The sequence below is a fragment of the Mirounga leonina genome, unplaced genomic scaffold, assembly GCF_011800145.1.
Source record: "Mirounga leonina isolate KUSES-001 unplaced genomic scaffold, KU_Mleo_1.0 Mir_195, whole genome shotgun sequence".
In the NCBI taxonomy this organism is placed as follows: Eukaryota; Metazoa; Chordata; class Mammalia; order Carnivora; family Phocidae; genus Mirounga; species Mirounga leonina.
Genome location: NW_023270490.1, coordinates 3,062,778 through 3,088,976, shown reverse-complemented (window position 1 = coordinate 3,088,976; position 26,199 = coordinate 3,062,778). Strand labels below are relative to the sequence as shown.

The following is a 26,199-nucleotide window of genomic DNA, read 5'->3' as shown; positions in this document are numbered from 1 at the left end:
AAATCTCAAGTCAGCTGGATTCTCGCACCTGCATATAGTCCGTTGCCGTGTTTTGAAGTGTCTGAAGAAAATCTGGTGCCTCATGTGGTTGGAAATGGAATATTTTGTTGATAGCCTTTTCCAATAATCTTTAATATTCTACCAAAACACATCAGAGGGAAGTTTCTTTAACTGTTTTAAAGATTTAGAGAAAGAGCGTGCAAGTGGGGGGAGGGGCAAAGGGAGAGAATCTTCAAGCAGACTCCCCAGTGAGTGCAGAGCCGGATGCAGGACTCCTTCCCATGAGAGAACAACCTGAGCTGAAACCAAGAATCGGATGCTTCACAAACTGAGCCACCCAGGTACCCCAAGGGTTTCTTAAGGATCAGTTGCTGTATAGAACCTGGAGCCATACCCATAAACTTCTCAAACTGATAAAATCCATTGTTCTATTTACTTTTTGAATGTCTTACTCATGCTTGATTTTTTTTTTTAAACACCTATCCTGCATTGGCTACTTGGAAAATACTGATTTATCGCCTTTCATAATCCTTCTAAACACTGACCCATTTTATAATAGAAAAAAAAAATCACTTGTTAATATTCCCAATCTCATCAGAAAAATCTAAGAACCAGGAAGCTGCATGCCCAGGGTAGGGGATAGATGTTCCGAAATCCTAACTTTGAGGTTAGAGCTGGGATGTTACCACTGCAGCATTGTTGATTATCTTTCTTGAAATGACAGGCTCACGTAGTTCATTCTGAAGAACCTATTCGTCAAATCCCAAATTTGAAAAAACCACAGTGGGTCTGTTCTTTCGAGTGAAACTGACGTCTGCACCTCACAATGCAGCCCCCTCCTACCCCCCAGCAAGAGCCTGTTCTCAAGACCGTGTACTTTGGTCTGCATACTTCCCGTTTCATTACACGGTGTTTAAAAAGTTGTCAGCAAGGAGAGATTTAATATAATAGGTTTTGCTGCTGGGAAGGCTATTCCTAAGTGAAACTGGCACTGGGTTCCCTGGGAGGGCACGGCTGGGAGGAATCACCTTCCGGCGGGAGGGGGATGGGGGGGCGGTGGCTGGCAATCCGTGCTCAGGCACCTGCAGTTCTGCCCAGGTGCTCCCACAGCAGAGTGAAGGTCAACCATGAAAAAGGAAAAGTCCTATCTTCGTAGTAGGATGAAGATACTTCTGGCTGCAGACTCGACTGGAAGAGACTCGGGGACCCCCAGGCACTGCACTCTGAGAACCGTGGAGGTGGAGTTTGACAGGACAGGCTAATGCAGGGGAGGGAGGCGCGGCGGACATAGCGGCTCAGAGAAGGGCCTCTGTGCCGGGAATGGGGGCTTGCTGCAGGCTTATCCGCGGGAGAGTGAACTAGAAAGCTGGGTGTGCTCACATTAGAGACCTCCTGGAGAACAAGGCCTTGATTTTGGGGTTTATTAACTTCATTCTAAAGTTACATTTCCTCTTTATACCCCAAATGCCAGTTTATCCTGGATAAAAATTTTTAATCAGAAATAATAGTTGAATTGTAAATGTTTTAAGATGCTCATGTAGCATTTAGCTTAGTAAAGGAGATTGACTTACAATATTTCTATTTTTTTATCCTATTTTAGTACTGGAATCAGGGTTAATTGGTCATGAAATGAGTGGGGGCATTTTTTCTTTCCCTGTGCTATAAACAGTGGAAACACTGTTTCTGGAAGACTTAATAGAACATGCCCACGATGCTCTCCGCTTCTGACTTTCTCAGTGGATGGAGAGAGTGTAGATTAGGTTGTGAGGACAGTGTCCATCTCCAGGACAAATGAAGACCGCTCAGTCCCTCCCAGTGTCCCCCAGAGTCAGTCACCCCTCTGCGCCTTGTGCTGTCTTCTGTCTGGGAACCGGCCCGTGGAGCGGCCTGGCCTCTGTCTGGAACATGCCAGATAAAGGCAGTCGTGACCTTTTTTTTTTTTTTCCTGCCATGGACACCTGGCAATTTTGTGAAGCTTATGGACCCTTCCCAGAAGGTTTTTAAATTAAATTTCAGTATTTCTGTACCTGTTTGATCAGTGTTAAACGTGTGGTATTTTAATACATAGCCCCCCCCTTAAGTGTGGTAAAGACCAGGTGTGTCAGCCTCAGCTGGGAGCTTGTTAGAAACCCTGAATCTCCGGACCAACCTGGGCACGCTGACACAAACTACATTTTACTCTGTAAGTTTAACTTGAGAAATGGGAAATGTTGGTTAAAGGGTACCAACTTCCAGTTCGAAGATGGAGTTCTAGGAAGCTAATGTACAGCGTGGCGACTGTTCAGTTAGCAACTCTTAATATATTGAGTAGACTTTAAATGGTCTCACCACGAAGAAACGGTAATTTTCTGAGGTGAAGGTGTTAACCTTAGGGTGGTAATCCTTTTTCAATATACACTTATATCAAATCATCACACTGTATACCTTAATGTCACGTCAATTACATCCCAAAGCTTGGGGGGAAACCCATTTTAATGAGCCCCTCCTCAGCCCCCAGATGATTAGTATGTGCAGGAACACTAAGAAAACCTTGAGTTTGACAGACCAGCTACCAGATCCTCCTCTTAATTGTGAAGTAGTGATGAGCATAAATAATCCTTCAGAAATGCAACAAGCATAATATGGTATGAGCATGGCTCCTGTCTGTTGACCAGGGTCTCTGGTACCATTATTGGGTTTGTTGATTGCATAATGGGTAGAAATGCTAAATTCCAGTTACAGGTAGTAGAAATAAAAATGTAGTAGTTTCTCATACAAGGTCTTGGACCTCCTAAATCTTATCCACAAGCCCTATTTTAACCCCCTGATCTGGCGGAGGCTGGTGCTTGGGTGGCTCAGTCGGTTAAGCATCTGCCTTTGGCTCAGGTCATGATCGTAGGGTTCTGGGATCGGGCCAGCATGAGGGATCCTGCTCACCCAGGAGCCTGCTTCTCCCTCTGCCCTTCTCCCCCACCCACCCCCCCACCCCCCCACCCCCCATGCTCACACAGTCTCAAAATCTTCTATAAAAAAAGGGTGGGTGTGCCTGGGTGGTTCAACTGGTTAAGTGTCTGCCTTGGGCTCAGGTCATGATCCTAGGATCCTGAGATCAAACCCCACATCGGGCTCCCTGCTCAGTGGGAAGCCTGCTTCTCCCTCTCCTGCCTGCCACTCCCCCTGCTTTTGCACCCACCCACACACACACACTGTCAAATAAAAATCTTTAAAAAAAAAAAAAAAAAAAACACCCTGATCTGTAACGTTACAGGTCATCTGAGTAAGAGAAACATGTGGTGAACCACCCTGGCTCTTAAAAGCATTTGCCTGAGCGTGATCCCTCCGTTTCGATCCTATCTCTTTGGGCAGAACGAGTCACAGTCCCAAGCCTGTGATCACGAACTAGGAGGCGGAATTCTCCTGGGCAGGGCACCACTAGTGAATAGTCAAACGGTACATAGTTCACCTTGGGGTTCATCTCTGACCTAGCAACTCTGTCATTGATCAGTTTTCTCCTGGTTCAGGCTTTGTAATTTGATATATTCCTAAATCATTATCCGTTTTATCAAGTCTTAATTTATTAGGGTAAAGTTCTACTTAAGCCATGATGGACTTAATCTGCAGTCCCCTTTCTCTTTTCCAGTGTGTTGGGATGGTTCTCAACCAGGTAGTCTCGCGCCAACCCCCCCTCCCGCCGCCCCCCCAGCCCTGGGGACATTGGACAATCAGAAGACCTTTTTGACCTTAAAACTAGGGATGGAGGTGCTGCTGGCATCTAGTGGGAAGTGGTGAGAGATGCTGCTTAGGACAGCCTACAGCAAAGGATTACTTGGCCAAAAAGGCAGTGATGCTGAGCTTGAAGACCCTGGGGTATTGGTATCTTGAGCAAACCTCCCTTCTTGACCATTTTTGTTTATATGGATTAACTGCTGTATATCTTGATTTCTTCTAGTTCATCGAATTGCATAGTTCACTTCCAGCCGTTCGTTAAAAATGAACTTGTCTACAAACATCCTTCTGAAAACAGGGCTAGGCTATAGGTTTTGACAGAGCTTTCCCTGCCCGTCTCTAGGGAGTTTGTAATCGGATTTTGATTCTTAAAAATTGTTTTAAAATATGCCCTGACTTTTGAAAAACCTTCTGGGAAACCATGTCAGATTCATAAGTTTGAGTCACATCTATTTGGTTTTATCTTTTCAGTATGAATTTTTTTTAGCGGCTTTCACCAAGATTTCTGTTTTGCCCAATATTTGATACTCCTATCTTCTAGCATTTTCCTAAAATACTTATGTACCTTAGGAGCATTAAGCTGATTTTTAAAATGTGTTAAAACTTTTAACAGGGAAACTTAACCTGTTTTTACTTCTATGTAGTTTGACTTGTGTTCTTTTGCCTTTTTGTATGGTTCTCTTGTGGTTTGGAAGCAATACTTTCCATTTTATTAGAATCCACATCTTATCCACTTCCTTTTTTCTTAGGTACACAGTTCAAGTGTGATACTCTGAGTCATCATCTGGCCTTATTTTCTCTTCCTACTGAATGCTAGTTCAAGTATAGGACTCTATTTAAATAATTTCCATAGAACTTTGCAGACACTGCTCCCATTGTCTGAGGAGTTACATGCTGATCTGAGCATTTCTTTCTGAAAGCTGTAAGAGCTCCTTGGGCTTCTGAAACTATCACCCTGCCTCCAGATAAGCCATCTTAAGACCTGGGACTGTCGTTAGTGTTGAGAAATAACTATTTGTTTCGTCCTGGACCATCTAGAACTGGCTTTCATGTCTTGCACTTTCCCTCTTGTCCTTTCGGGCAGCCTTCTGGGAGATTCTGGAGCTCCATCTTCGAAGTGCTTTTTTTAACATCTTTTCCACTCATGAACTTGGAGTCTTGAGAGACCTAGGAGAATCGGAATTATTACGGAAATGAAAACTATTTGCTCTTAGAACCTCAACTTCTTGAGTTGGGTGTGTCTTCCTGGGTTCTGGCTTTCCCCGAAGCATTTGGTTATTGGGTAGATTTTTTTATTTGTAAATGATCAGTCTGGAGTGGTTGTAGGGGAGGGATGGAACACTGGAGGAAACGCTCTGGCCATGGGGTCTTGTTCTCCAGATTATTTCTAACTACTTGAGGCCTTTGCACTGTTTCTGTGGTGTAAGCGCCCTCATTTTCTAACAGCCTGGGGTAGACACCATTGCTGCTATGGTTTGGCACAAGTGGAGGAGGAGGCCAGCAGACCATTCAGTATGAGCCATGAAAGCTGTTCCAAGGTCCCTACACCTGATCTTGAATACTTCTATGACCACTCCCTTTTTCCCCAAACAGAGTTTGGTCTATGATTTTTCTCCTTCAACCTGATCTTGCCTGTTCCTTAGGGTTCTTTAAAACTTGTGAGCCATCCACGCCTAGCACACCTTCTCGTTTCCCAGCATGCTGAACTACGTACTTCAGCGTCTTCCTGTCTGAACGCTGGGACAGACGAAGAGGCAGACCCTAGGCCCAGGCTACCGTCTTGGTGAGATCTCTCTGCGGTCACCTTAATAGAGAAACCCTTAAACCCTCAAATCTTCCTTATGTGTTTGAAGGAGACAAACCCCACAAGTGTGAGTTCTGCGACAAGTGCTTCAGCCGGAAGGACAACCTGACCATGCACATGCGCTGCCACACCAGCGTAAAGCCCCACAAGTGTCACCTCTGTGACTACGCCGCCGTGGACAGCAGCAGCCTCAAGAAGCACCTGCGGATCCACTCGGACGAGCGGCCCTACAAGTGTCAGCTCTGCCCGTACGCCAGCCGCAACTCGAGCCAGCTCACCGTCCACCTGCGGTCCCACACAGGTAGGTCCCTGGCCCAGAGACCTGTGCCTTACCTGTTGTCCAGTTTCTTAACCTTCACCTCGCCAAAACACAAGCAACCAAGAGGACTTGGTGGTCAAAAGTAAAGGAATTGGAATCTCTGTGGTTTTTCACTTGGATGGCAATTTTCAGTAAAACGTGGAAGTCTGACAGCTGGGTTTTTTCCAACTCCATTACATAGGCCACAGCTGGGGATGAGTACCCACTACAGCAGGGAAGCAAGGGATGTCTCTCAAAAGTCTGGCGTATAAACTAGGTGTTTCAGTCATTTCACATAAACTGATCGCATGGCTGAATTCAGATGCGTTGCAAAATTAGTTGACTAGAACTGCAAATCACAGACTTCTAGTGCTGGAAATTAGACTTGGCAAAGAGCTTTATCTTCCCTTTGTGAGACCCCATTGAATAACAATAGATAGAATCAACCAGTTCATCATGGCACAGAAAAGTGGGGATTGGGAGGCTCATAAGAAGGCCTCAGAAAATGAGGCTTTTCAATGAATTCATGGAAGATGGCGAGCAGATAGAATATGCTGACATCTGAAACTAAGTTTAAAAAAAAAAAAAAAACTCGTCCAGCAGACAAATGGCTCCCAACTCTATGGCTGCCTCCCAGTCTTTCTAACCAATGTTTTACTGCCCTGAGAGCTCTGGACTTGGAACTGGCATGTAGACTGCCAAGGCCACAGAGTCAGAGGAGAAGCTAAAGCCTATTGGCAACATGGTCCATACTGCCCAGTAGCAGGTAAAACCAATGACCACCTATATCTAATCCTTAAACCAATCTGTTCTTCCTAAACTAAATGTCAACTATGGATTATGAATCATTGGCAAGAGATGAGTGATCTAAAATGCCCCAAATCTAACAAATCCTGGAGTTAACAGAGTACCTGGGTCACAGACAAGAATTCTTCAATTCTAATTGGTATCTACCCACTAGCAGAAATGTTTTATCCAAGAAGAGTTCTATGAAAATGTAGTGAGAACAAAGTAAGAATTAAAACTGGAATTGTTGACTACAAAGGCAAAGAAATTTCCCAGACATTAGAAGAAAGAAAAAAAAACTGATTTGGATAACTGAGAAAGAATAAGAAATTGGAAGTTTGGTTACTGACTAGGTCTAGGAAAAAAAAAAATAGAAGTGAGAAAATCAAATGAGAAAGAATTTCCCAATTCTAAGGAGCCATGAGAGTGGAAAGGATTCACAAGATGCCAAGCAGTACAGAGTGGATGGGCAGAGTCAAACCTAGAAAAACTTCTCAGTAGTATTAGCTTCTAGGGGGATAGTGGAATAATGCCCTCAAAGTTGGGAAGTGATTTTGAATGAAGAATTCTATACCCAGCTAAACTATCTGAAGTATACAGGTAGAAAGTAGACAAAATTAGGCAAGAAATCAAACTATCAGCCATCATGCTAGTGGAAGTTACTGGAAGATAAAGTCTTCTCCAGGGAGAAAACAAAATTTGGCATATTTGATGTATATTTGAATATAGCAAACAGAGGTTGCAGTAAAGGGAAGTATCAGGATGATTCCTATGTTGAAGGTTTAAAAGAAAATTCAGTAAATCAGAAACTCAAAATCCACAAGAAATTTTATCTAAAATATTCCATAATTAAAGGACTGGGTTACTTTTGAGATTATGGCAAGATTCTTTTTTCCTGAATGCATAGTCCAGTCAAGAATTAAGCTAAACTGTGACCCAAAATGAGCATGTAAGAAAAGAGAATCAGTGTGACCTTAATGCTAACAACATTATCCAATGGCCCAGATGTGACAGTGACCCTCTAAGGAGGTGGGCGGAATTCCGGTGCAGTATTTGGCCCCGGTGAATGACATATACCCAGTCATAAATTACAGTTTGATTCGAACACTGAAAACAACTAGTTAAAGCATGGGAATTCACTGGCCAGAATGCGAATGTTCTTGAACTTAAATGTGAAAATCCTGACAAGTAGGAAGAGGTAGTATGGTGAAGACAAGGGAATCCTCAAGAAACCTCTCAAGCTGATGGACTAAAAGTTAGGATGCTATTACCCAATGTAGAAGATAATGCCAGAGGGGTAAAATACACACCCAACAATGGAGGAGAGGCTGGGGGGTGGGTAAGGTGAACGTGTAGGGTAAGTGAGATCCTCATCTCTGCTTATGTTCAACTGATGATAATCGTTAAAGTAGCAACCTCCAGAAGCACTAAAAATCCTTAGCAGTGCCTCCAGAGTACAAAGGAGGCTATGGATTTTCAGGAATTTGTCCCCTGCTGCCATATTCCTGTATTAATTTTATAAATAATTCAGTCTCGTTGTGTAACTATGAGACTTTAGTAATACAAGCCAATCGATTGATGTAATACAGCTGAAACATTAGAGTCCGCAATAAGTCCTAGTTTGATTTGGCACAGATGTAACATAAATTGCACCTCTCCCATGCCCAGTTTTGGGGTGTTAGATTAAATGAGAGCTAGATTGGAAAGTAAAGTGGCCTCATGAAGAGTGTGGACTTGGACGCCCTGGTGCCTGAGTTCAAATCCCTGCTATTTGACCTCGAAGCCTCCATTATCCCATCTGTTCAATGGGGGCAATAGTACCCACTCATAAGATTGTTGTGAGGATAAAAGAAGTTAAGGCACATGGTAAGTGGCCGGGTCAGGGAGTTACCCGTCGTTGGAGTTCAAAGACCCAACTCTCTCTGCACCACGTGTTCTGACGCATGTTGGGGGGGGTAGGTAGGGGGGAGTTCTTTTGCCTGCTTGCTCTAATGGAAACACACCTTCCGTTGCTAGGGGACACCCCCTTCCAGTGCTGGCTCTGTAGCGCCAAGTTCAAAATCAGCTCGGACTTGAAAAGGCACATGATCGTGCACTCGGGGGAGAAGCCTTTCAAGTGCGAGTTCTGTGACGTCCGCTGCACGATGAAGGCGAACCTCAAGTCGCACATCCGCATCAAGCACACGTTCAAGTGCCTGCACTGCTCCTTCCAGGGCCGGGACCGGGCCGACCTCCTGGAGCACAGCCGGCTGCACCAGGCCGACCACCCCGAGAAGTGTCCCGAGTGCAACTACTCGTGCTCCAGCACTGCGGCCCTGCGCGTGCACAGCCGAGTGCACTGCACCGACCGCCCGTTCAAGTGTGACTTCTGCAGCTTCGACACCAAGCGGCCCAGCAGCCTGGCCAAGCACATTGACAAGGTGCACAGGGACGAGGCCAAAACGGAGAACCAGGCCCCGCCCGGCAAGGAAGGGCCCCGAGGGAGCAGCTCCCAGCACGTGGCCAAAATCGTGACCCAGCGGGCCTTCCGCTGCGAGACCTGCGGAGCCTCCTTCGTCAGGGACGACTCTCTGAGATGCCACAAGAAGCAGCACAACGGCCAGAGCGAGAGCAAGAACTCAGACTTGGTCACCTTCCCGCCCGAAAGCGGTGCCCCGGGGCAGCTGGGCACCCTCTAGTTGAGCCGCAGACGGTGGTCGGCTGTCCGAACGCCAGACAGATGCTGCGGTCCCGCCCTCCGAGTGGAGGCCGCCAAGCCAGACTTGTCACCAGCTCCGGGGACGGATGCTCCAACTTTATAGGCCCTCAAGGTCATGGCCGCGGGTCACTGGCGTGAGAACCGACGCCAAAGCAACAGCGTGGAGACGCCCCTCCACGTTGCTGTCTTTCCTCCAAACATCGGCTCCGCAAGTCGACCCAGTCGTTCCAAGGTTGGGGGGGGGGGGGGGTCCACTGCGCACCGCTCTATCCCACCGGGATAGCTTCGTGATGGATTCCGATCCTAAAACTTATCCACCTCCAATGGAATTATGAAACTGTTCAGACCACGTGGAGAACTAAACTGATGTGTATAGTGGGGGAGGCTAAGATGGCAGCGGGGGTGCATTACATGGAGGACCTGGGCATCTGGGAAAGTTCTATTTCTTAACCTGGGTGGTGGTGATGAGTGTTTGCCTTATGCATTCGTGTGGTTCCTTTTATCATTGTCTTATAATAAAAAGGCAGACTCAGCTGTAGAATGACGTAAGAGGGACGCTCCGTTTTTCTTTACGTTCTTCCATTAGACTGGTTAGGGTGTGGGGTTCTCCATCCCCACCCCGTTCAGTAATGCGTTCGGGCGCACCCAGATTTCTCGAGGTATTAATGCTGCAGTGACGTGAACTGCAGCTTGACCTGTAGGTGGCGCCAGAGATCAAGCTAACACTGGCTGAGCCCGCACGTGTGCATTGTGAAAGGGCATTTACATACTTCTTAGAGAAAAGACTTGGGCCCCGGGCTTGGTTCTGGGACATGTGATGCATGCGGCAGGCGGAGCTTAGGGTCTTTCATCCCAATAAGCACTTGGTGTTCGCCGAACCAACAAATGAAAATCCAAACTTCTTGTAGATGGACATTTTACTTTGGCCAAATCTTAGGAGGCTCTGGAATGCCATGGATCTATAACTTATCCAGAGTTGTTTCGTTGTTTGGCATCTTCAAGTACAGTTTTTGTTTAATACAAATTCTTATGTGCCCTCATCAAGTTAAACATCGGTGCTTTTAAAACCGATTAAATAGATCCATCGTTTTTGGTAAACTGGGAGAAAAAGGACGTGAAGACTTTTATAGATTATACACAAGGGAATAAATAGTTCACTTATGGAAGGTATTAGCTTATTTCATTATGAATTCTGTTTGAACATACCTGATTTAAGTGTGGCAGCAGGTGAATGATGATACACTGTTGGATCTCTTTGCTGTAAGGAGAAAATGATGTCTGAGACCCATGATAGAATTAATCTTTGCTTGCTTTGGATTGCTTTGCTTTTCGATTGTCCAGGAGAGTGTCTCGTGACTGAATGCCCATGCATTGTACAGATTCTGTTGTCACCTCTGTTTGTCATGAGTCTTATCTGTGTTTCTGTTCTAGTAGCAAGAGGGCTGTTGACCTTTCAAGTGGGAACCCGTAGATCGAAATCATATAAACGTTCCTTGAACTTTTCGTATCACAGCTCTTCATTTTCGTATCACAGCTCTTCAGATAAACAGGAAAGCCTTTTTAAAAGGTATTTTTTTTTCCCCAGTTGTATGGACTTCAGGGGTCTGAGGTCCACCCTGGGTATAACCCGTGAATTTGGATTCCCCATAGAGCAGAGGTTCGCGAAGAGTGCCAGACCACATTGTAAATATTGGAGGCATTGTAGGGCTGTAAGGTCTCTCTTGTGAGGAAACTCTGGCTTTAGCACAAAAGCAGCCATAGGCTATAAGAGAAAGAATGAACGTGTCTGTGTTCCAATAAAACTTTATAAAACAATTGAGGAAGTACAAGAGTAAACCCTTCTAGGATGAGACTTCAAATATATAGATAAGGACAGAACTGTTGGAAAGAGCCGTGATGGCTAGGGGGCTGCTGACCTGGTGCAGACCAGAACGGCCAAGTTTCTGTGCCTCTGTTTGAAAGGTCAATATGGGTCTGAAAGGGGAAACTGAGTATGTTTGCGGTCTGACTTCGCCCAGACCAGGAGTTGGTGGACTTTTTCAATCAAGGGCCAGATAGTAAATATTCTGGGCTTTGCTGGCCTTTGTCTATTCAACTCTGTTCATCTCTGCTGTTTTAGCACAATTACTCAACTCTGCCTTTGTCACTAAAGTAGCCGGAAATAATAGGTAAGCGAATGGGCATAGCTGTGTGCCGATAAAACTTTACCAAAAAAGGCCATGATTTGGAAGGCCTAGTTTGCTGACCCCTGAGCTGGACTATTGATGAGTACAAGCAACGGGGTAAATGATCATGGGTTAAAAACATGGGAAAGAGATACTGAGAATGCTAAATGTCCTGGGGTCCCTTCAAGGAGGGGGCCACTTCATGCAACAGATGAGTTCAAGTTTAGGCATTGGGAAAAACAGGGTCCTTCTGATCCTTACTCAGATTGGCTATAAAATCTCCAGGAAAGAGTCCAGAAATCAAGATGACCTCGTGTTCTTTTCTGCTTATGGTTTCTTGCTGCCTTCTAAGCACTATATAGTACGTGGATTTTTTTGTCCCATTTAGTTTTTCTTAAAAAGGATGAACCTGGGGCGCCTGGGTGGCTCAGTTGGTTAGGCGACAGCCTTCGGCTCAGGTCATGATCCTGGAGTCCCTGGATCGAGTCCCGCATCGGGCTCCCTGCTCGGCAGGGAGTCTGCTTCTCCCTCTGACCCTCCCCCCTCTCATGTGCTCTCTCTCTCTCATTCTCTCTCTCAAATAAATAAAATCTTTAAAAAAAAAAAAAAAATGAACCTGTTTCTGTTGCCATGGCAACATGAGTCCCTACTCTGAGCCAGACATTGTGCTAAGAACTTTATCTGTGTTCACTGATTTCTCCCAGTGCCGTCCAGAGCTGGGACTAGGGCAAGGGAAGGGAGGCCTTTGCCTAGGGCACCAAAAACTCCATAACCAAGAAATACTTGAATTGGCAAACTATGGCCCCCAGGTCAGCCACTTTGTTGTGAAGTAGTATTAGAAGTTGGCCTGGGAATTGAGGCCAGTTATGCAGGGGCAGAATTGGATCCTAGTCTCATGTAAAATTGCATTAAAATATTGACCTTGATCAGTGAGATTTGGGGTACCACTTTCTTTTGGCACCTGAGGGGACTGCCTCACCCACCCCACCCTGATCCCTGCCTCTGGTCCAAATGCAAAAACCAGAAGCATAAAGGTGAAGAAACTTCTAGAACAGACTTAGGTTTCAGCCCCTGGCAGGGTAGCTCCAGAGTCCATGTGAACAAAATGCTAGGCTGGGTCTCAGACAAAAATTTTATTAAAGTAGCAGGTTGAGCAGGGTGATGTGGACAATCCCGAAGAAGCCTTTTGACATAAGTTAATGGGGTTGAGGAGGCAGGATGTGAGGAAGCCCCAGCCTCTGGCAGTACTATCTGTCCAGCATCCAACCAGAGACTCGGATTCTCTGTTTGCTCCTCTAAATGTGCCACTTCAGGCATTTGGCTTAATGCTAAAATCAACTGGTGTAAAATGAAACTAAGGTTGGCTTACCTGTTTGCCCGTTTCTTGTTTCTTCAGTTGGGGGAGTGGGGAGGCAGATTAGAAAATAACCAAGAACTAGTCCTGTGACCTTCTGATGTTGGGGAACATGGCTTCTGTCTTCTCCCCCCTTCTGGATCTTCCACATGTGGTCCAAGATGGTGCCGCCTTAAGCTCCAATCAGGTGGAAAAGGCCATGCCCTTTCCCCTTAACACGGCCAGGAAGTTGTACGTAAACTCTTGCTCACCTCCCCTGGCTACCTGGCTGGTCCTAGGGCATTGCTAAGGTGAAGGGAGCTGGGACATGGTGGCTCTGGAGTAGCCTTTGCCAAGTTAAAACCTGGAAAGAGACGCTAGGTCATGAGTGTTCTCTGCCCCTGAGCAGCAGTGCAGCCTCCTAAAAGTTGGAGACGACTTTCCTAGGAAACACCTGGCTCAGATCCTGAACACCCGGGGTGTTCTATACATGAACACTTCGCTTTTATCACGGTTTTACTGGGGCTGTCTTTGCCTGCTCTTGATGGATATTGGTCCATGGCATTTGTCCACGGTTTTCTGTCCCTCTAGTCCAGTGAGCTCAACAGTGGCCACAGTCACCTGGGAAGCTCTTAGGTATATGGAACCTATCTTGAGAGACCGCCCTGGGGGGGGGGGGGGTATTTTCTGGAATTCTGCAGGTGATTCTGATGTGCAACAGGGGGACAGATGCTCCCATTGAAGGAGCAGGGCTGTCCTCATGGACCTGCCACCTTGCTGTCACAAAGGGCCCTACACTTAATTGCGTGCTCTGCTCTTGCCATCCTGAAATTAATTTTTAAACAAAGAGCCCTGTGTTTTCATTTGGCATCAGACCCTGCAAATTATGTAGCTGGTCCTGTGAAGGAAGAAAAAGAATCTGCCTATGAAGGAAACCTGCCTGTGTTGCTGGTCCAGAAGCTGTCTTAACCATGGTTGGCCAGACAGGGCTCTGCATGGGAGGAACAGGCACGGGGAACCATGGTGTTCAAGCATTCCTCTGCACCATTCCATTCAGACCTCACGAGGAATGGCATTTGCATTTGTCCTAATAAGGGAACCTATCTTCAGAAAGGTTAATAATACAGCTAGTGCAGGATAGCCAAGCCCAGGTGTACCGGGCTCACATTCCCACATGGTATCTGCAGTCCGGGTCTCCACTCAAGTACGGGGTGTCTTCCCCTAGCAGAGGTGAGGGAATCAGGTGGAACCATTTGAGTTCCAAATGTTAAGGCAGAAAAAGGATAAGCTCTTTCTGCAAGAATGGGGAGGTCTATGGTGGGACTGGGAAAAAAAAAAAAAACACTTCAGTTATGGGTAGCAGATGATTGCGGAAGTGTCCCTAGGCTGTCCGACCACATGCTGGGGCAAGTATTGCAGGAACGACCGACATGACTTTCTCCCAACATACACTACATAATTGTAGTGTCTGAAGTCAAGAGTGTTAGGATTTGAACCCGTGTGTGAGGCTTGCCGGTGGAAGTCCTTCTAATACCCAATACTGCCGGCTTGGGAGATCTGCCTTAAGGCCTGAGTTCATTTTTTTGAGGCCTGGACCTCTTTCAGTCCAGTGAAATCTATGACGTCCTTCTGAGTGATGTTTAAAGATTTTATTTATTTGCGGGAGGGGGAGAGACCAAGCGAGAACACAAGAGCAGGGAGAGGGAGAAGCAGACTCCCTGCTGAGCATGGAGCCTGAAGTGGGGCTCGATCCCAGGACCCTGGGATCATGACCTGAGCCGAAGGCAGACGCTTAACTGACCGAGCCGCCCAGGCCCCCTGAGTGATGTTTAAAAGAAGAAAACAATGCATCTGTTTGCAAGGGAAACAATTATATTGAAATAGTTATCAAAATATTTTTTGAATTATGTACACTTAATAGTGCATTAAATATGTTCTAGCAGCAGATCTAGTAACTCTTACTTTGAAACGGTGATGGTATTTCAAGATAACTAGAGCCTGAAAAGTTATGTATTTCACATGTTCTATGCACATACCTGATTTCCTTTGGCTTGCTCATGCCACTGTGGTTTGGTACCTATATCCAGAATTGACAGAAATGCTCAATTTCAGTTGAAGGCTAGTGCAGGAAGTTCCTCTTCTTTCCTGTCCAAGTCCTTGAACCCTCTAAATTCCATCCATGGTCCCCTTGACCCTATATGAAGACCTTCAGTGCTAATAGAGTTTGGGGGATCTGGTGTCCGTGGCAAAATTTGAATTTGCACTTGCTTACATCATAACACAGATCTAGTAGCACCAACATTTGAAAACTTAACCCCCAGGGCGCCTGGGTGGCGCAGTTGGTTGGATGTCTGACTCTTGGTTTCAATGCAGGTCATGATCTCAGGGTCCTGGGATGAAGCCCCACATCAGGCTCTGCAAGGAGACTGCTTGAGAGTCTCTCTCTCTCTCCCCCTTCTGCTAGTGCTGTCTCTCTCTCTCTCTAAAATAAATCTTAAAAAAAAAAAACTTACCCCAGCACCCCTGCCCAAAACACCTTGCAGTAGGAGGGCTTCACCAAATGAGCTCTTTGTACCATGGTGTACAATCTTTTTCCAATGAGCTGCTCTTTCAGATGGCTCAATCCTCACGTTAGTTTAACGGACTTTGACCCGCAGAAAGCAGACATTGTAGATTTGGCCAACAATCCTGAAGTTCTCAAGCCACTGTCCCCACTCTTATTGTACCATATATTTCTTGAAAATATAAGGTCTGCAAAAGACTGGCTTCAGCCTTTTCGCTAAGGGTAGGCTTTTTGCCCATTGCCGGGCAGGTAACAGGTGAATAACAGCAGTTAATTCTAGTGTTCAGCCTAGTGTCCTTTGCACTTGTTAGTTATAAGAGTCCCGGGAGGGGAATGGTGTTTCATTTGTATTGGTGGTTACTTAATGGATTTGAAACAACCTACCTTTGTTTCTTTTAGTTTTGATAAATGATCCCTTTACGGGTAAGAGAAGTTGATTCCCTGTGTAGAGTTCTTTTAAAACCGATATCTCTAGGGGCACCTGGGTGGCTCAGTCGGTTAAGCATCTGCCTTCAGCTCAGGTCATGATCCTGGAGTCCCAGGATCGAGTCCTGCATCAGGCTCCCTGCTCAGCAGGGAGTTTGTTCCCTCTGCCCCTCACCCCCCTCATGCACTCTCTCACTCTGTCTCTCAGATAAATAAAATGTTTAAAAAAATAAATAAAGACATCTCTGGATTTTGAGAAAAACTAGGTACATTTGCCTCTTCAGTTGTCAACCCATCCCCAGTTGAAGAAGACCTTTCTATTACCAGTACCTGAACGCAGCCATGGTGCAGATGTCCTTGAGAAATGTTTAGCCTTTGAAAGAAAAATCTTTATTCCAGGTACTCATTTCTTTCCTGCCCCTAACCCAGTCTCTAGCCCAGGGGTCAGTAAACTTCTTTGTAAAGCAGGTAATAAATATCTTCAGCTTTGTGGGCCATTCCGTCTCTGTTGCAACAACTCAATTCTGACCTCATAGTGGAAAGGCAGCTGTAGACAATACGTAAAGGAATGCATAGTTGTGTTCCAGTTAATCTTTATGGACAGTGAAATGAGTTTCATGTAATTTTTCACATCACAAAATACTTTTTTTTCCCCAAGCATTTAAAAATCTAAAAACTACTCTTAGCTCATGGATTGTGCAAAACAGGTGGAGGGTTACTATGGGAAAGCCTGAGCAGAGTATACAAGAGATCTCTCTGTTACTTTGTACAACTGCATATGGGCCTACAATTCTCAATAGAAATGGTTTTTGTTTGTTTGTTTTTTATGAAATAACCAGTAGATGGCTGGATTTGGCCCCTGAGCTGTAGTTTACAACCCTTGCCAGTCAGAAACACTTATAAAAATACAGTATTTGATTTTAAACTCTCATTTCTTAGATTGTTTTTGACACAAAAAGCATGCTTGAATATGATTTCTTCTGATGTGTCCTGTTCCCAAACATTGCCTTTATATTATAGTTCAAATACAAAAGGCTTTGCCATATAGGGGTCAGTGTAATTAAAGACTCTAGTGTTTCTCAAGCATTTAAGGGATAGATGAAGTGCGTTTATGTTGTCAAGTGTTCACTTCTTTAGGAAAGATGATGTGTCAAGTTTTCTAATTAGGAAAGTCATTTATAAAAAAAAAAGTCTTGGCATTCTTAGGGTCTTGTTTATATTTTAAAATAGTAATACATACACATGATTGGTTGGGGGGGGTACTTTATCATGATGTGCTGTAAGAAGTCTCTCATCTAGATCCCTCTTCGACCCTTCCAAGAGGCGGTCATCATTAGCCGTGTCTTCGTATCCGTGATAGTTTTGATTTCAAACTTGTCATCATGCTGTTTTTGTGTTGGGTTAGCTGCCAGTGGTAATTCTAGTAGCTACCAGGGCCAACTGGTGCTCTGAACCTCAAACACCTCTCCTCCATACAGCAACTTTCCACTGGCCCCACTTCACAGATCGAGCTCCTGGAAGAGTCCTCAATCACTAGCACATAGTGGTCCCAGACATTTTCCTTGTGATTCTCCCCACTGCCTGCACAGGAAGCGCCTGGGCATGGCGCCAAAGGCCCTCTGTCTACCCTCACACACCGAGCCGTGGTGATCCTTGTCTCCCACCTTGTGAATGACCTCTCGCCGTTCTCTTTTCCTTTTCTACTTTCCCCATCTACGTGGGGGCCTCCTCCACAACAGACATGCACCACTAGGCTACTGCAAAGGGCCATCTGGTCACCTTGGAGGTGCATTCCCTGCAAGTCATGGCATATTACCTGTGACCATTCCAATAAGGATCTATGGACCAAACATCAGCTCTTCTTCTCTACAAGTATTCAAGTTTTAAAAAATTATTCTTGAATAGGCAAAGACTAACAGGACACACATCCCCTGCTGACCTTTCTTGCATTTTTATAGCCATTGGGCATGGTCAACCATTAAAATAAGCCCACGTGTGTTTAGTCAGACTAAGCTACAAATCTGTAGTCCTTCATCTGGAAAACGGAGACTACAGTGAAGTGAACAAAACCTACACCTTGACAAGGGCCGCTCAAACCAGTAAGCAATGCCCTGGTGCTTTAGCTCAGAGCGTTAGGTGGTGTATTAATCAACCATTGCTGAGATAATGTTGCATAACAAACTACCACCCCCAAGACACAGGGGCTTTCAGCAGACTTACTTTCTCACCTATGGTTGTCTTGGCAGCTCAATTTTAGGTTAACTGGACCAGGCTCCAGGTTTCAGACTGGGTTCTGGTCTATTCCGTGAATCTCCACATTCTCCTTAGGTCAGTGGTGGTCCTGATCTTCTCGTGGCCGATCACAGGAGCAAGGCACAAGGCAAAGCAAAAGTGGCAAAACTGGATAAAGTTTTGCTCACATCACGTCGGCTAATATCCCATTGGCTGTAGCAAGCCCAATACCCGAGGGGTGGGGAGATACATTTCCCATGCACTGGGGGGAGTGCAGCATTCTCTGGCCGAGGCTGTGAGTGTATAATCCTGTTAGGGATGAGTAGGGGACCTAGAAGCTAATCCAGGGATCAGCATTCTCCAGTCCATGGGCTAAATCTGGCCAGCCACCTATTTTTGTGAATAGTTTTACTGGAATCTCAGTGTACAGGTGAGATCGTTATAGATTCACCTGCCATTGTGAGAAAGAATACAGAGCAAGTCCTTGGACAGTTCACCCAGTTTCCCCCAATGGCAACCCACCACTTGTTTTTGTACAACCCTTGAGCTAAGAAATGGTTTTCAGATTTTTTTTTAATGGTTGAAAGAAAAAAGAAATTGTGATATGGGAAAACTACATGAAATTCAAATGTGTGTTTGTAAAGAACACAGCACATCTGTTCATTTGCCTTGTCTATGGCTGCTTTTGAGCTCCGGTGGCCCAGTAGAGGCAGGGACCAGGTGTCCTGCAAAGCCTAAACTAAGACCGTGGTCTTTACAGAAGGGGCTTACCACCCTGCCCTAGCCCATAGCAGTAGGTACTCACTGTACTGGCAATAGCCTGCCTTTGTTTTGGGATTCCTACGTGCCCGGTGTTCTCATAAGCTTTGCCTACCTGACGTCATGGAATCAGCACAAGAACTGTATGGGGGCAGGGGAGAAGCCGTTTTATCCCCATTTTACACACGAGGCAACTGAAGCTGCAGAACTTGCCTGAGGACACATAGGTTCTGAGTGGCAGAGCCGGCGTTCAACCCCACACAACCCAACCTGCGGTCCCGCAGAATGAACCACCCAGCTGTTCCGGGTCTTTCTGCTCCATCCCAGTGGCAGTGGGAAGGGTGGATTTTAGGTGCTCTGTCCTGCTGAGCAGATGAATGAAAACAAAAAAAGCATCTGAGGAGAGTACCAACAACCCCTGAGCAGCACTTAGCAGGGTCTTCACGTCCTCTATTGGAATTCTTTCCATCCTTTGAATCCTGTTTCAAATGCCACCCCCTAATGCTGCCTGACTGGAAGGACTTTCTCCTCCTTTTCCCTTCCCAGAGCAGACAATAGCTCTTGTCAGATTCTGCTTTTAGGGTCTGTGTGTAAGGTTGTTTTGCCCACGTCATACTCCTCAACCGGGGATACAGACACTAGGGTACTCCGGTCAATACTAAATTCTCTGGGTGTGCAGTATCTTCCAGATTTGTATGCCAAGTATGTGAAACACCGACGTGACATGTTATAATGGGGAATTTTGAAACTCTGCCTCTGGTGCCACTGAGGTTTTGTGGTTTGGTGTCATGAAACCCTCCTGATGCCGAGTGGCCACTGGTAGGGAGGGTGGATGAGGCATTTGAAAGATGAGCCACTTTCTGATACGGAAAGTGTTCTGTCCTCAAGAACTGTCAATATTTTTAAGCAACTTTGTTTTCTTATGACCCAAGCCATATGTGGTCATCAGAGAAAACATTGAAAAGCAAAACAAAAATGAAAAACCTATAATCCAGCCATTGCTATATCTTGATATTGGGGCATCTGCAACCCAAAGGAAGGTAAGGAACTTTCCCTGTTGGAAATGCTACGATGAAAAGCTTTGTGGAGAACTGTAAAGTGCATCCTTATTTCTTGAATGTGAACTTCGAATATAGCATGGTGGTTAAGAGCCCAGAGGCAGTAGTCAGGATGGCTCTTCATCGTATTAGCTGCATGACCTTGGTCATATCACTTGAGACCTCTGTACCTCCTTTTTTTTAATCTATGAAATGAAGATAATCATAGTTCCGACCTCGCAGAAATGTCACAAAGATTAAATAAATTTGTGTAAAGAGCTGGAATCGTGTCTGGCATGTAATAATAAGCCCCAGATCACGAGTTAGCTAATTATAATTTGTATTTGTAAATGAGTCATTAATAACTGCAGATAGCTCTTTACCCATGCCTACTAGGCTGTTTCCTTAATCAGATCATTTATGTGTGACTTTGGAATTAATTCTATAACATTTGTATTGGATTTATTTGGTTAGTAGTAATTTCCAGTGCTCATACTTGAATAAACCTACACATATCTTGCCCTTTATCATCTTCTCTTTGGCCAAATAAAAAATGCCCATGCCTTGCAAATACGTGGACACAGTTGAATAGAAATCATGTATTTATTACAGACAAAACTTAATTCCACAGCCAAAGATGGGCAGGTTCTTGTGCTCTATGAGGGGGAGACTCACCGGAAGAGGAATTTAGCCATATTTACCCAAATAGAAAATGCAACTATCCTTCACCCAGCGATGCTCCTTGAAGGAGTTTCTCCCATGGAATGAATTTGATTATATATGCAAGTCACCGTGTATGAAGGTGTTCAGAGCAACATTGTCCATGGGCCCAGTTAGCAGGATACAGCCCAAATTTCCATGAGCGCAGGCAAAATTACAATACAGCCATACAGTGGATGACCACACAAACCTTTGTGGGTTTTTTTCCTTTTTAAAAGGTGTGGTTGACCCGTGCGTGTTGATGTGGATAATGGTTAAAGGTCAATTATTAAGTGAACCAAAAGCAAGTTGCAGAGCTCTCTGTGCAATCTAGTCCCCATTGGCCTTCAAAAAAGAAATTATGTGCGTGCCTATTGTCTCAAAGGATACAAAATAACTTTAATGGTGGTTGTCTCTGGTAAGTGAAGCAGGTGTGAGGAGAGAGGAGCTTTTATTACTTTAATAGCCTTCTGTTAGGCTTTTTACAACAAGCAAGGACTACATAAATAATAAAAATAGCTTTTAAGTTTATCTCCCACATTCTCACTTGTTCACTTTGATGTCCACGTTGTAAATATATACGATACATTAATTTAAACACGTAAAATCCTTTGGAATTTAAAAGTTCTATGAACATCTCCCTTCTTGTATTTTGCTTCTCTGAGGTGTCTCTGCACCTGTGTTCCCCACCCCTCGCCACGCACTTTTGGACATTTTTAAGCTCCTTTCCTGCCAGTCTCTAGAAAAATCTTGGACAACAAACGGAAAAAGTTCTTTATAAGGCAGTTTGTGAATAGCACAGAATCTGGTCTCTCCAAATATGAGCCTGGAAGAATCGATCACCTTCATGGGTTTCTTTGTTATTCTCTGAGAGTCTGATTTCAGGATAAAATAGGAGTTTATTCCGTACAGTGGTCATTTCAGCAGCTGGCCTTGATTCTGTCCAAAAAGAAAAAAAAAAAAGCAGATAGATTTTCTGTCACAGAGTGGGTCTGTTCACTGATTCTGTCTATAACTTACCTCCCACTCTTGTGCTTTCCTCTGATCAAATATTTCTCAAGAATGTTACCCATCTCTTAAGAACAGGGAATATTGTACTAGGGAACAACACGATTTATTACTGACATTTCACACTAGAAGGAAATGTTAAATTTAAATATTTAAATTTTAAAATGTTAACTTTTAACCTCTTGCAGTATGATCATTTTCCTTATCTAAGTTAAATTCATGCTCGTAGAAAATGCAGAATATGCAAAATAATACAGAAAAGTAAAATTACCTTTACTCTAGTCCTAAATTCACAGGCAACAATTCCTAACATTTTTGCTCTATTTTTATAGTCTTTTGCTATGCTTGGTATGTTTTTTGTTTTGTTTTTTTTTAGATTTTATTTATTTGAGAGAGAGAGACAGAGATAGAGAAAGAGCACAAGTGGGGAGGAGAGGGAGAAGCAGGCTCCCCGCAGAGCAGGGAGCCCAATGCGGGACTCGATCCCAGGACCCCGGGATCATGACCTGAGCCAAAGGCAGACGCTTAACTGACTGAGCCACCGTACATCGTTGTCTAATGTATTACCATATCCACAATTTGAAATGTTTCTTTTCCCTTCTTTAAAACTAACAAGACATTTCCCCATGTTATCATATACTGTTTATAAATATAAGTTACTTCCCATTACTTCCTTAGTGAACATTCAGGCTTCTTCCAGTTTTTTATAATTGAAAATAATACCGTATTTATCATCTTAACACATAAAGCTCTTTCCGAGATAGGATTATTTTCTTCAGATAGATTCCCAGAAATTGAATTAGTGGGTCAAAGGTTATTAACATTTTAAGGCGCTTGCTACATGTTGCGAAATTGCTTTCCACAAAGGTTGGACCAGTTTATACTCATCAGCAATACTGAGAGGCCACCCCCTGCTCCAAAATTGGATATTATTTTGCTAAGTACCATACTAATTTAGATAAGCCAATTATCATTATTGCATTAGTAACTCTTAATGGCCTTAGTAGAGGAGTTTGTAAAAATCCATACATGGTCATATCTTTGTATAGTTTAAGTGATATGTAGTATATATAGTAAATAAAAGAATGGCAAAAAAAAAAAAATCAAGGATTATGAGTATCTTGATGACCAGGTATCAATACGCAAATAAAAAATTTATCAATCCCTTAATCCAACAGCAGAATAAGCACTGTAGAGACATAAAATCATTTGCAATTTCACCACTTTATTTAGCACCTAATGATTCTAGTCACCAACAAAAAAGGAAATTATTAAGAATCCAGACTTTTTGCCCCCATGTTGGGAATTTATCCCATGTGTCTTGATTGGCTTAATCAATATGAAATATTGCTTGTATATAAGTCATAGGACTGTAACTTCTAATTGGACAGTGATGTCCATGATGACCAAAAGCTGCCAGCACAGTTGGGTTTTGGTGATGACTTGGCTTGAAAATTGTCCAGCAGGGAGCCATTTCCAATTGATTATCTCTCATTGCTAATAGCCTCAAAGACAGTTTCTACTCCTGTATTTAAATGCAACTCTTGATAGCTGAACAAAGCACTGATCAAGGAAAGGGTATGGGGGTGGAGGCCACAATAAAATAAATGTACAGCTTTGCCGGATTTTCAGTAACTCTGAGGGCAACTTAAAAATCGGAAATGTGCAGCAGTTGACAAAGCTCCTTACGTCAGAAAATGGATGGGAGCCTTCGGGGAGGAGGAGGGACTCTACCCTCAGCGATTCCTTCAAGTCAGCATCTTTTAAAAAAAGGAAGGAATAATACTTATCTAGTATCTCTTAGGGGCTACTCATGCAGTCATTTCTATAACTTCATTTAATTATTTGGGAAAAGAGTCAAGATCGCTGCAAAATAACTTAGTTTAAGAATAGCTGAAAATGCGTTATATGAATAATCCATCAATGAAAAAGGACATAGGGGGGCATGAAGAGGGGCACCTGGGTGGCTCAGTCGTTAAGCGTCTGCCTTCGGCTCAGGTCACGATCCCAGGGTCCTGGGATCGAGCCCCGCATCGGGCTCCCTGCTCCGCGGGAAGCCTGCTTCTCCCTCTCCCACTCCCCCTGCTTGTGTTCCTGCTCTCGCTAACTCTCTCTCTCTGTCAGATAAATAAATAAAATCTATTAAAAAAAAAGAGGGCATGAAGATTATATATGGTTTGTTGATGTCCTTTTTAAAATAGAGACTCCTGGCACCCAACATTACTGGTTTTATATCCTTGGAATGGGGTTCTTTGTAACCTCACTGAAAACTAAGAAAACAAAATCTTCAAGATTATGATCTAACCCGAAAATGCCCATAATGCCTTAGCTAACATGAAGATTGTACCACTCATAACAATGTTAAGTAGAAGACAAAAGTTGAAAAAAAAAACAAGTTGATGCCTTCAGTTCAGCAGTATTTATTAAGCACCTACTGTGTGCCCAGCACTTTGTGAGACACATGAGAGAGAAAGAGACCTCAATATAGAATTTTATTCCTTTCAAGTAGTTGTATTTTATTATAAAAGTACTACATAATTTGTAGAAGATTTAAATCTTACATATAATTTAAAAAGAAAAAGATGGGAACAATTCAATAAATGTAGCTGGGAAAATTGACTATTGAGTGGGGAAAAAAGTAAAGTTGGATTCCCTACTTTAGTTACAAAAGTAAATCCCCACTGGTTAAATAACAAAGCCTGGGGGTGCCTGAGTGGCTCAGTCAGTTAAACATCTGACTCTTGGTTTCAACTCAGGTCATGATCTCAGGGTTGTGAGATCGAGCCCCCCACCCCCCGTCGGTCTCTGTGCTGAGTGTGGAGCTTGCTTAAGATTCTCACTCTCCTTCTTCCTCTGCCTCTCCCCTCTCCTAAAAAAATTAATTACGTAACAAAGCCTAAAAAATATATTTAAAAGACACAAAATCCATCAGAGCCATTGGACATCTCTAGATTTGAAATACCAAGTAGTAGTAATAAGGCACATAGCAAAGTTAAAAGACAAGCAGGATGCTGGGTGAAATATTTCCCACCAGGATTCAAATCAGTAAGAAAAAGACAACTCAATAGGGGAAAATGTGGCAAAGGCTGTGGACGGACGACCAACGGGAACAGACGTGTAGTCAGTCCTGTAGGCAAGAGGCTGGACAGAGCCTGACTCAGGAAAATGGAATGGTGAGACAGCTTATAACCATCAGACTGGCAAACCTTTTACAGTTGGTGATACCACGTGTTGACAAGGGCTAAAGTATATGAGATTTGAGGATCCAGTCCCCATAATCTACAAACTTGATACATTGCAGTCTCAAGGCTATGTCTGTAGGGTTTGTCCACTCTAAGGTTACCTTCTTCCCCTTTGTCCTTAATAAGTACCTTGTGGCGAGATTCTTTGATACCATCCAGTTTCTCTTCATCCCCCACCACCCCCCGCCACCAACCTGCCCCACACTTTAGCATCCATCGATACTCTGTGTTGTTTGCCAAATGACAATTTTTCAAATTCTGTCATTACTTTCACATTTATTATATGGAATTTCTGTAAGGAAACACTGTCCTTTCTCCCATTTATTTATTCAGTTGTTGACTTGAATCAGTTACTACTTTCATGACTTGTTTGGTTGCTCATTTGGTCTAGATTTCGCCATTGGGAGGTCTTCATATTGGTTCCTGTGTCCTTTCAAAAGGCCCCCATCATTTTTTAAGCACTTCCTTCCTGGCCTCACAAGATGTTCCAAGCTCATCATGTACATTTCCTGCCCCAGCTGTGGAATCAGAGATTTCTCAAAGGAACGCAGGTTTCTTTTAGGAGAAGAGTATTTGAAATCAGTCTGGGCACTAGGTGTGCCTATTGCTACTGGGTGTCTCCAAACTGTATCATGCATCTTCCCTTCATCCCTCCCACCACCTACCCTACCGCCCTCCCCCACTGCTATCTCCCTGGTAAGCCGTCACATTTCATCTGGATAAACCCCCTCTTTCTGGGTCCCTTACTTACAGCCTTGCCTTCCTCCCATTTACCCTCCAGGGGGTAATAAGCATAATCTTTGAACATTATTTGGACCTTATCATTCCTTTGCATAAAACCTTGATGGGTGTCAAGGTTAGGTTGAGATAACAGAAATCACTACATATTTGAGCATGGGGAACTGAAGCCTTGCCCACGGCCAGCCACCAACAATATTGGCCTGCCACATCTTGGTGCAGGGTTGATGAACTTTTTTTGTAAAGGACCAGAAAGTCAGTATTTTTTATTTTGCAGACCATTCAGTCCTGCCATTATAGCACAAAAGCAGACATAAACACAGTACAAGTAAATGAACATGGCTGTGTTCCAATAAAACTTTATTTACAAAATAGGTAATGAGCTGGATTTAGCCTGCATTAGCAGGTAGGTTCAAAACCTTATCCAAAGGCACTATGAACTTTTAGAAAGCTCTCAGTAGGTAGCACCACAGTTAATACAGAGTTCTCCGGGAAGCTGCCTCAACCTCCCCACCCCACCCTCACCCCAACCCCATGCCTGCAGCTGCCTCCAGCTAGCCTATCTTCCTCTGCAGGCCAGGTTGCTTAAAATGCCTCCCACTGGCAGTCTCTAACCTGGAACCCACAGGGAAGAGGATTCTGGGAAATGTCCAAAGGGCAACAGACAATTTAGCCTAGTGGCTTCCAATATCCTGTGGGCTAAAAT

The 26,199-nt window shown here is 44.2% G+C and overlaps 1 protein-coding gene across 1 annotated transcript in view; it reads left to right on the top strand.

The window, feature by feature from the left end:
* ZFP64 (ZFP64 zinc finger protein) overlaps positions 1 to 9,530 on the top strand; it is a 79,907-nt gene extending 70,377 nt beyond the window's left edge. The window contains exons 8-9 of the mRNA XM_035025422.1: positions 5,559 to 5,810; positions 8,610 to 9,530. Coding sequence (XP_034881313.1) covers positions 5,559 to 5,810; positions 8,610 to 9,271 — 914 coding nt within the window. The 3' untranslated portion in view covers positions 9,272 to 9,530. The remainder of the gene's footprint in view (positions 1 to 5,558; positions 5,811 to 8,609) is intronic.
* Positions 9,531 to 26,199: the final 16,669 nt, after the last annotated feature.